Below are 12045 nucleotides of genomic sequence, written 5' to 3'. Positions count from 1 at the left end.
GCTTAGCTTCAGCCTGGACCAACCCTGGCTGTTGTGGACATTTAGGGAGTAAATCAACGGATGGGAGTTTCTATATCTCTCTTTCTGTATCTCTGCCATTCAAATAAATAAATCTAAAAAAAAATTAAAAAAAGATTAATTTCTGAGTTGACCCATTTCCCAAGTTTAACATGGTCAATAATGTTCTCAAAAGAGCACTTTTTAGCAAACAATAAAACATTTTACATTGCTAGTGCTTAAAAGCATTATTCACTCTGGTTATTTATAAAGGTGTACTTTTTAAATCGCAAAAGTTATTGATATGCAAATCAAAAATAATACAAGTAATCATATGCAATATACTGTAACATGAGAAAGGAAAGAAAGCAGATATTTGGGATTACTGGGACAATAAAGCCCTAAATTTGTTATCTTCACTGTTTTGAAGTCTACCAGGCTCCTTATACATATATCATACCTCTCTATACTTGGAAAAAAAATAATCAATCTACCAGTAGGGGAAACAAATAGAACTTATAGCAATGAAAATTATACTTAAAATTGGAAACTCAACATCCAGATGAAAAGAGTTCAGATACAAGTGAAGAAGGAATTAGTGAACTAGAAGATAGATCCTGAGAAATTATCCAGAATGCAGCAAATATAAAGTGAGATAGTCTAATCAGGAGTTCTAGAAGGAGATACTAAAGGAATAGAAGAGCACAAATGAAGAGAATTGGTAAAAATGTTCCAGAAAGGATGAAAGACATCAATCCTCAGATTCAGGAACCTAAAAAAGCCCTGGTATAATAAACAAAAAGAAGTTCATACTAGACGCATCACAATGGAACTTAGCACACCAAAGTCAATGACCATAAAAACATCCAGAGAGAAAGGGCATTAACTACAAGAGTAACGATTAGATTAACCCTAACCACTAAGGTTACTTAATATGAAAGGTCTTCAAAATGTTCATGGAAAATGTGTACTATGAAAAACAACGCATGGATTTCAAAGACTTTCTGCGTCAAAATAATTCAGCTCATGATTCCATTTTTTTCACAAACTTTTTGAAGTACCCTTGAATACACAGAAACAAAGGGCATAACTTCTAAACTAGAAGAGGTAGGAAAGCACAGAATACAGGAGGAAAAGAAATCCTCAAAAGTCTAAAAATACAAAGAAGGTGGAAAAGAAAGGGAGGCAAAAAAAGAGGGAGAAGGAAAAGAGGGAAGAAAAACTGACAAATGGGAAGTACAAAATAAGACCCAAATACATCAGTAACTACAATCAGAGTAAATTTAATAGGCTATCTAATTAAAAGAAAAGGATTGTCTTATTGGATAAGAAAACCAAAATCCAGGACAGGAAAAGGTAGAAAGGTACCAAGAAGGTGAGTAGCAGAGAAGGCTAGAGAGCTGGGGTCAGAACTCTGGCCATCTTAACCATAACACTATGTACTGTTTTGAAACGAATGATACAATGGAAAACAAACACATGAAGTTACTTTGAAATCTTAACCACAGAATCTTTAAAGTGATACTTTTTTTGTTGTTGGAAAGAAGGAAATATTAGAGCTTCCTAATTTTTTTAATTACAAAAAACATTTACATAGCATATCCTAAAATCCAATCAGTATCTTTTTTCTCAAAATTATGCAGTAGAGATATAAAAATAATTTTTCTTGGGTAACAACTGTAAAGATTCTAAATTTTAGTGGTCCTTAGGATGTTTTTAAAATTAAAACCTGATTTTTCTGAAGCCTCAGGTTAATCTCTTCAAGAATTAAGATGATAGGGGAAAAGTTACCTCGTGAAATGCATCAGGATTCCCAGGATTAAAAAGTGAGGGCAACTTTTCTTCTAATCCTTGTACTATTTCTGGCCAGAGAGAATTCACCAAAAAGTCATACCCAGGAACAATATTGCCTTTTTCACTGCAAAGTAAGAGTAAAATTTCAGTCAAATATGCCACAATATTCTACTTCCACAAAGCAAATTTCCACAGTGCTGCTTCTGCTTAAAGGTCCTCAGTCTAAAACTTCTCCCAGTCTTTTTCAAAAAAACTACATTTGTCAGCTAGTCTGTTTCTAGACTCAAATTTCTACTTTACTCCTTGATCTCAGTCTCACTGTAAGTCTGCAAATCTCCTGGTTCTGACTCCTATTTCTGCTGTCAAGGATAAGATAAAACCACTACATAAAATTACCTAGTACAGCTTTGCCCTCCAACATAGGATGCCACATCTTTGTGCTCTTATCTTGTAAAACAAAACAAAACAAATAAATAGTCTAATACCATAAGAAGAGTAATCTTTGCATTCAGCCTAAACAATACTAAACCCTAAAGCAAACAATGTATATATTATGCTAATTTATCAATTACTAACAGCTTTGTGCTTTATCTTTCTCTAAGACTACCTTCAGTTAGAAAAATCTGAGTGTTTCATGCAAAATCTTGACACAAAAAATTGATAACAGAAAATATTTTCTCTGTGGGCATGTTTTATTTTGCCTTTGTTGGTGCTGTACTTTGCATTTCTAATTCACAAACTTCAATGAAGCAGTGTAAAGATTAAACACAAGCTATGAAACCTAACTACCTGAGTGTAGCTCTTGGATCTTAGGCAAAACATTTAACTTCTCTGAGCTTTGGTTTCTTCAACTTTAAAATGGGGACAGAAACAGTATCAATCTCACAGGGTCATTACAATGATGAATATTCATAAAGCACTCGAAAGTACCTAGCTTATAGGAAGTATACGTCGGCAGTAGTTATGAATAAATAAGTAAATAAACAAGGTAGATTCTTTAAGTCAAGTTTGTCTTGAACTTAAAGATCTCTAAGTAGCTTCTAGGCAAATACCATCTCACAGACCTGCCCACCATGAGACTGTTGTGTCTGAATAATATGTTCTAAATATACTCTTTAATGGATTTTAAAATGGACTGGTCTTATTTTAGCAAAGCTTGGAGTTTTGCAGATAACATATCAAATTTAGACTTGACATTATGGTAAAGTATTAACATAAATGGGAGAAAAGTTTTCATACTTTTTCTGCTTGGTAAAAATTATGATCACAAGACAGGTTATCAAGGTGATTTTGCTTCACCATCCAGAAGCAGTTAGTAAATAACTTTACAGTTTTACCTTAGAAGAAATTACTGCAAAAATGGAGGAAGAGTAGAAAGAAGACACCTACCGCCTATCTAATTCCACATGGCTGGTTGGGCATCCCTAATCTGAAACCTGAAATGCTCAGAAATCCCCAACTTTTGGGGCACAGATATGCCAAAGGTGGAAAATCACACACCTGACTTCATATGACAGGCTGCAGTCAAAACACATACACTAGCAATACTGTATAAAATCACCCTCAGGCTATGTGTTTTCGGTATATATACAACATAAATTTTGTGTTTAGATTTGCATCTTTTTACCCAGGATATCTCACTGTATATCCAAAAATCCAGAATAATGTGAAATCTGAAACTCTTCTGATTCCAAATATAGACTCTCAATCATAATAAGAGTTGATCTGTTATCTGAATAAGGAAGGGACAAATATTGAGGATTTTAAACTACAGATACATATAATCAACATGAAATGACAAAATCTCCTCATTCCAAAGCAAATGTTTAACCTAAAGCCACAAGGGCACATTTTAAATCTGCAAGGTTAATAGCTGACATATAGGGCTGATTAGAAAAGCTAAAAATGAATCCCTTTTCTATGCACGATATGTTTCGGAGTGTTGCCAGTTAGAACATTAATGAAGGGAAATGCAAACAAAGAGCAAGGGAAGCCTCACACCTTTGGAAACCTGAGGCCAGGAGCTGGGCAAGGTTAGGTGAGGGATATGCAGCAGACGGAGCTGGGGCAGGTAAAGATGCCTAGCAGGGTACGGTTTAGATCCCTCAATTTCGAGCCTCCCCCATGAATTCAGTTCCACTGAAAACCAGTGGAAAGACTTCTAAAGCTTGGAAACTCGACATTTCAGGACCAAAGACTTGTCCTGCCAAACCTAATGCCAGGTTGTCTTGTAACTATGGCTTCTTCAATTTTATATGATTTCTATATTCTTATCCCCAAATATAAATCCTCATAACTAGATAAAAATGGTAAAATGAGCCTTTACTTGAAATAATACAGTAAAATAGAGAGTACCTAAAAGATCAAGCACACATTAATGACTCATCTTTTTTTCTTTTTCTTTTTTTGCAAAGCACAAAACTTCAAAACCAAATGCATTACTTGCTCCAGGAACTTTATTTGCCTTCCCATCACTGAAACAGCTGAGCTCTTGCATTGTGCAAACACGGATCAGGAAGCTCCCATCTTTAAGATGCTATCAAGAGGTGAGGGAAAATGTGGGCAGTGCAGGAAGCAATCGCATTGCAAGGCAGGAGCAAAAGCAATGTGTCCTGGAATCCAGAGGACATGGTCAGTGTTGAACACAGGTTACAGGATGGTCTCTTTGTGGGGAGCAACCCGGACTAGACTAAGTTACTGGAATTAAGACTTATTCTATGCATCTGCTCTCCCACAATATGGCGCTGAGAAGGGAGAAACAGCTTCTACACAGCTGCTTCCAGTTCAACCAATAAACTGTAGGACCTGCTCCTGATTGGAGGAGAGCAGCGTACTCGGCGTGTGGGTAGCAGAGTTGGGATTGGTGGAAGAGGACTATAAAGGAGGAGAGAGACAACATGCACCAGGAACATCTAAGAGGAACACCTGTGCAGCCCCCGAGAGAGCCGGCCGGCGGTGTGCCGCTCCCCCGCGGAAGTGGGGAAAGTGGCCAGGGGGAACCGCCCTTCCACGGAGGTGGAAGGGACAGTAGCCAACCCGGGAAGAACCAGCAGCAAACCTGGGGAGGGCCGAGCAGACAAAAGAACAGCGCAGGGTCCTGTGTTGTTCCTCCACGAAGAGGGGGAGTGACACTCTTGAAGAAGTGGGTCTGAGTTGCAGCTTCAAAGGGAGCAATACCTCCACAGGAAGGCTGCCAGGTCCAGAACATACAGGCTTTTAAACACCGTATCAAAAAGCCTGGCCTTCCACTATGAACACAAAGAAGCCAGGAGATGGATGAGGAGGGCAGTCTATGAAGGCATCCAGGTAAATGTGGTAGTCCCAGTGCTGACTGCAGAGGGTGAACTGGAAGCAAGAAGACCAGGTGGGGAGATCTTATTATCCTGCATGACAGATGCCAAGACCTGGACTGGGACAACAGCACGGGTGAAAAGCAAGAGGATATTTATGAAAGAATTAGAAAGATGTGGAAACGACATAAATTGATGGAAAAGTGTATATTACTTCATAGTTAGTCTATAACTTGGATTACACTGATTCGATACTTATAGAGATTATGACATTAGAAGCATGGAAGGAAAGCCACTTTTATATCAAACTAACTTGAGGAATAAGATCATGCAGGGGAAGAAGAAAGGACAGGCTCTGTATTCAAAGATGCACCTGTCAGTCCCAGACTCAAGTTTCTCTTCTGTGAGGATGAGGAAGGCTACTAGGGACCACCTCCCAGTGTTGCAGGAGGGAACAATGAAATAAGCAGGTTCATGATGGTTCCAGCTCACAAGACAGCGTCATCAACCCTGCATTAGCAGTTAACAGGTGTGCTCCCTGACACCGAGACGGAGTCTAATACGCAGGGCTGTGTAAATTACCTAGAGATGGCTCCTCCCGTGACTTCTCGAAGAAGGCGGCAGTGGTGAGGAACGAACTCCAGGAGTTTATCATACATCATCTGAAGGCCACTGGGATGAGACTCAACAAAGTGCTCCACAATCACCTAGGGAAAGGGTATTATCTTCTTAAAAAGTATTTAAATGAGAACTATAAACTATACACTACAGAGAAAATAAAGAAAACCTTAAGTACATTCTCTGTCCACCTGCTTCTCAATTGATATTAATGCAAGTTATAGGTCATGTTCAAAATAGTTCCTAGGATTTAGCTGCACCATGCTAACCATGGGGGAGATAGAGGATGGGTGACAGAGTTTGGCTGGGAGCTGACAAATCATCCACATTCTCTTGCTTCTCTTCTCAACTTGAAAGTAAACACTCGTTTAAAAAATTTAAATCAGACCATATGCCCCTCTGCAGTTCCCTACTGTCTTAACCCTGGCCTTTTTTCTTATCGTCATCTAAATTATGAGGTTTGAGATAGAGAAAGAGGAGAGAAAATACACTTCATTTTATTGTTTTTTTTTTTTTTGTGATAAGGTTGGGAGCCCAGAGATGATGTGAAAGATAAGTATACAAGGTTAAATAAAATAAAATAAGGCTATGGTTTATTTAATTTGCCACAAACTTCAAATATTTCTTTAATTCAGCACGTCAAACTCAGCTCAATGAAAAAGACATAAATTATGGGTGTTGTGGTGCAGCAGGTTAAGCTGCCGCTTGGGATACATGCAATTTCAAAGTGCTGGTTTGATTCCTGGTTATTCTGTGTTTCCAACACAGCTGCCTGTTAATGTGCCTGGTAAGACAGCAGTTGATGGCTCAAATGCATGGGCCCCTGCCACCCACGTGGGCGACCAAAATGATAGCGTTCCTGGCTCCTGGTTTCAGCCTGACCCAGCCCTGGCTGTTGTGGGCATTTGGGGAATAAGCCAGAAGAAGGAAGATCTCATTCTCTCTCTCTCTGTGTGTGTTACTTTACCTTTTAAGTAAAAACAAACAAACAAACAAAAAACTTTTGTAAAAAAAGGCAATAACTAAAGTATTTTCACTTATTGATATAGAATAGTTGGTCTTTTTTTTACCCCACATAGATCTCTGGAATACAAGAGATGAGTGGAAAGAATTGATAGATCATTCATTTTTAGCAATCTTAGCAAAACCAACAGCACTTCTGGAAATAATTCCTACATCTCATTTTTATCTTTGGGGCCTGATTTTTGCCTTTAGAAAATGAAAGACCTTCACTCTGGAGCTATGAGTATACTTTTGTACTTACTGGACAGAAAGAACACTTACACTGATGGGGTGAAGACAGTCTAAACTCTGAGGGAGGCCTCTGTGACTTCCCTTGGTTTGAGCCACATGAAGCTGTCACAATTTTTAATGCCAGAAATAGCTGAATTTCAGCAACTTCATGTGGCACAACCTCCAAGCTGGCAGCTCAAAGGCAGGATGTACTTCCTTCCTGTATTTTAACTGCATCCTAAGAGGGGAAGGATACTAGCGAATGAAGTTCTGGACTTAAGGAGTTCCTCTGCTCATGTGCTGTAACGCTCCTTCATCCTTGCACAGTCCCCCTATCATCTTTCTGGGCCAGCAAACCCAGATTTCAGGATTTGTGCTAAATGTCAGGTGCCCCCTGAAATCTGTTGGTGATCCACTGTCTTTCCCTGACCACAAACCTCTCCATGTCCACAGAGCTCTCTGCACAGGCTCTGTACACTGTAGAGTTGTTACTTGCTTACTTACTTCATTCCACCCACAAGAACAGTGGTTCAAAATGTTTTTTAACAACTTCATTGAAATATAATTTGAATACCATAATTTACACTGACCTAAAAACCATTGCAATGCATACCTTCTTTCTCGATGAAACATTCAGCCCTACTGACTTAGGATAATACCTGAGTCACAGCATCACCAGAACACACCAGACAGCATGACCAATTCCTGGTGTGCCGACTGTAACCAACAGGGACCAGCAGTTTCTTATGGCTGATACTGCAGTAACTACCGGAGTGTTTATAGGAGTATCTCTGTTCTATCTTCTTGCAACCTCCACACCCAGAAAAGAGTCAAAGACAAAAGATGCCCCGTGAGTGCCTGTTGACAGGTGTACAGACCTCATCTATGTATGGTTTCACCAGTACTTGGCCAACTAAGGCCTCCGCATCCCGGGTCTTGTCGATGGTGGCGTAAGTCCGCAAGCAGTGCCGCACTATGTCCACGTTGGAAGTCTGAAGGCCTTCTAACAGCAGACCTTCCAGTGACTGCTGTAACATGGCTGTAATACCAGCTATACGCTGTGAGAAAATATGGATGAGAAATGAAAGCTCTAGTTGGAGTAATTTCTGAACATTCAGAGATACACATAACAAGTATCTTACCCTAACAGAATATATGTAAAATCAAAATATCAACATTTCCTGGAGAGCAAGACTGAATCCCCCTTCTCGTCACAATCTTTGTGCAAATGAATCTCTGCTTTATTGAAGAAGAACTTAGATAGAATCACAAAATGCTATTTTCCTCCAAAGTTATAGAGTAAATCTTTATGATAGACATTGTGGATTTAAAGCCCAGTCAAGGACTTTGGGTAAATTAAATCTGTCCACATTGTCTGTCAATTACATGAAATTCAGAATTTTACTCCTATAGGTTAAAGAATGTGTCTGAATCTTTACATAAATTACATAATGTGTGACACCTATGAGGCAGGAGCCTAAAAACCAAAAACAAATTCAAGTCTGGCTTTAAAATCCTATAGATTAATATCAGGTACATTACTAGGTCAAACCAAAATTATTTAGCAAATTCTGAAACACCAAACTAAAACCACTTACTGGTCTTATTTTGTCCAAAAGAGGCATGCCTTTGCTTTGAACAGCATGGAACTGTAACTGGTTAAATTCTGTGGCAATTCTCTCCAAAATCTGTCCTGTTAAAAGTGGGCTAGGAGAGATAAGAATTATAGAAATTTAATTCCTAAAGTTTTTATTCCCAAGATAATCTAACACATGATTAGCAAATGTAATGCTTTAACACCCACTGTGTAACTTTCATTAGAGAGTCTTCCTATATGGTCACCTTTTTACAAGGTGAAATCTAAAGCAACCTTTATGCCAAGTCCCCTATAAGGCACATACATAGCATGGCACAGGTATGGTAGGGAATCAGTTAAGTACAAGAGAGTGATGCTGCTTGACCTTGAGCCACAGGGCCCAGACAGAAGTAGGGCTGAACCAGGCCAGTGCAGGAACAAATACATGTTTATACTTTTTGCAGCTCTCCCATTCAGGACCCTCCCCCCCCACCCCCGCTTATCCTATTACTTATATCTGAATCACCTTGTATCTCTCTACCTGTTTCATTCTCCCTTTTCCTAAAATATCCTAACTGCTGTCTCAGTAAACAAACCTGGCTCTCCGGCAGCAATAAATACAACATCTCAAAATAGTTTACTTAAAAGTTACCTTTACCAAATAGCTAAAGGAACAGTCAAGCCATATGCTCCAGTCTCAGTGAAAAGCTGTTCACTGTGTATTTTGCCAGAAAGTGTGATTAATGCACTGTTTTTCTAAAGCTCAGTATAAAAGACCACTACCACGCCAAAGGACATAAAAAGAGCAAAGGAGAAGTACTGAAGCACCCACTGGGCTTTGCTGAGGCTTCCTGAATCTGATGATGACAAACCAGTTAGTGAGGAAAACGTCCACACCATAAGGGGATATGCAATGTGATACTGAAGCCACCAGTGGTAGACCCAGTTCTGTATTCACCCAAACCAATACTGAGGGAGAGGAGAGTAACTGCCCAGCACGACCAACCCAAAAGTCAGCTCTGGATATCCCTCCTCCTTCCTGAATATAACCCAGTGTGGATGTATTCTTTGTTTTTTTGTTTTGTTTTGTTTTGTTTTTTAAGATTTATTTTATTTTATTTTATTTGAAAGACAGAGTTACAAAGAGACGTAGAGACAGAGAGAGAGGTCTTCCATCTGCTGGTTCACACCCTGATGACCACAATGGCCAGAGCTCTGACGATCCAAAGGCAGGAGCCAGGAGCTTCTTCCAAGCCTCCTGATGGGGTGCAGGGGCCCAAGGACTTGGGTCATCTTCTACTGCTTTCCCAGGCCATAGCAGAGAGCTGGATCAGAAGAGGAGCAGCAGGGACTACAACCGGTGCCCATATGGGATGCTGGCACTGCAGGCCAGGGCATTAACCTGCTGCGCCACAGTGCTGGCCCCATGGATGTATTCTTTGTAAATTATCTAAATGTAGGTGCCAGCGCTATGGCATAGTGGGTTAAGCAGCCACCTGCAATGGTGGCATTCCATATGGGTGCTGGTTCTATTCCTGGCTGCTCCACTTTCTATCCAGCTCCCTGCTAATGGTCTGGGAAAATCAGCAGGAGATGGCTCAAGTGCTTGGGCCCCTACACCCACATGAGAGACCCAGAGGAAGCTCCTGGCTCCTAGCTTCAGACTGGACCAGCCCCAGCCATTGCACACATTTGAAGAGTGAACCCAGTGAAAGGAAGATATCACTCTCTCCCTCTCTCTCTCTCTAACTCTGCCTTTCAAATAAAATAAATAAATCTTTAAAAAATTATCTAAATGTTTATGGCCTATACCATGATAAATTTACTAGTAACTAATACAGCTCCGGTTTTTACCTTTTCTATAGTTTAATATTGCTGATATGAGTAAAAGAAAAGCTCAAACTGGATTCAGGTCAAGGAGTAGTGTAATATCTATTATATTTAAAGTGGAACATTCCAAAGGAATAGCATGTACAGTAAAGAAATCGCTGAAGTATCAGAAGCCCATTCCTCACTAGTTGATGATACTTGGTTACTTTTTAGGTACCTATTAGCTCCAGACACTGGCTGTAGTGAGGAAGACCAGGCCTCTGATGCCAGGGACCTTACAGATGATGGGAAAAGGACACAAGCCAATCAACTTGCAGTCCCACATCCCAGTTCTCTGCTAGATGGCCCAGAGGCCTGATAGAAGCAGCAAGAAGGAGAATCTAAGTGATGGAAGACTTTCTGGAGAAGGTGGTCCTGCAATTGAGTTGTACAGAAGGTAACTTTTTTAGTTCTTATTTATTCATTCTGTATAGAACTGACTGGAACAGAGTTTAAAGCAAGCAGATAGAAGCAATAGCATCCAATACAGAGAATACATTTTACAAATTCATATTTGTCGCTCCCCATCTTCGTGGAGGAACGACACAGAACCCTGCGCTGTTCTTTCGTCTGCTCGGCCCTCCCCGGGTTTGCTGCTGGTTCTTCCCGGGTTGGCCACCGACCCTTCCACCTCCGTGGAAGGGCGGTTCCCCCTGGCCACTTTCCCCACTTCCGCAGGGGAGCGGCACACCGCCGGCCGGCTCTCTCGGGGGCTGCACAGGTGTTCCCCTTAGATGTTCCTGGTGCATACTGTCTCTCTCCTCCTTTATAGTCCTCTTCCACCAATCCCAACTCTGCTACCCACACGCCGAGTACGCTGCTCTCCTCCAATCAGGAGCAAGATCAGCTCCTGCAGCTCAGTCAATCAAATTGGCGAGAGGCAGCTGCGTAGAAGTTGTTACTCCCTTCTCAGCGCCATATTGTGGGAGAGCAGATGCATAAAATAAGTCTTAATTCCAGTAACTTAGTCTAGTCCGAGTTGCTCCCCACAGATCCCCCTTTCTTTTTATTTTTGGCGTTGATACCCGCCTGTCTTCGGTGCCCCGCGGCACACACTCTGCTCTGCTTGCTAGAGTTGCCCACAGGTGCTTACAAGCCCTATCAGTCAGGCAAACCGAATCCGGGTCCTCTCTTCGCCATGTTGTGAGGAGGTTTTTAGGCGCCGATGCGTGCCTGTGTTCGGTGCCCTGCAGTGCAAGCTCTGCTCTGCTAGAACTGCCTGCAGGTGCTTACAAGCCCTAGCAATCAGGCAAACCGAATCCAAGCCCTCTCATTGCCGTCTTGTGGGGAGACTTATTGGTGTTGATAACATGCCTGTCTTCAGTGACCTGCAGCTGCCTACAGGTGCTTATCGTCTTACTAATAAGGCAGACCGAATCCAGGCCTTCTCATTGCGGTATTGTGGGGAGACTTATTGATGTTAATTCGTGCCTGTCTTCGGTGACCTGCGGCGCATAAGCTGCTAGCCGCCTGCAGGTGCTCACCACCTCCCTAATCAGGCAGACCGAATCCAAGCTCTCTCATTGCCATGTTGAGGGGAGGCCTTATTTTTCTCTATTTCTCTATCTTCGGGCATTCCTATTTCTCCTATTTTACTTCTATCTACCAGCATTCCTATTTCTCTCATTTTACTTCTAAACTTCTGTTTCTCTTATCCCTGCGGCTTCC

General features: G+C 41.1%; 1 protein-coding gene across 1 annotated transcript in view; it reads right to left on the bottom strand.

Moving 5' to 3' along the window:
• Nucleotides 1-12045, bottom strand: part of COG2 (component of oligomeric golgi complex 2) — a 54080-nt gene that overhangs the window by 18307 nt on the left and 23728 nt on the right. The window contains exons 6-9 of the mRNA XM_002717389.6: nt 8531-8639; nt 7811-7990; nt 5664-5788; nt 1789-1915 (exon numbers count right to left, since the gene is read on the bottom strand). Coding sequence (XP_002717435.1) covers nt 1789-1915; nt 5664-5788; nt 7811-7990; nt 8531-8639 — 541 coding nt within the window. The remainder of the gene's footprint in view (nt 1-1788; nt 1916-5663; nt 5789-7810; nt 7991-8530; nt 8640-12045) is intronic.

This window comes from Oryctolagus cuniculus, chromosome 13, assembly GCF_051225735.1.
Source record: "Oryctolagus cuniculus isolate XC-2025 breed Fujian yellow rabbit chromosome 13, ASM5122573v1, whole genome shotgun sequence".
Lineage (NCBI taxonomy): Eukaryota > Metazoa > Chordata > Mammalia > Lagomorpha > Leporidae > Oryctolagus > Oryctolagus cuniculus.
This window is presented reverse-complemented; position numbering and strand designations above follow the sequence as displayed.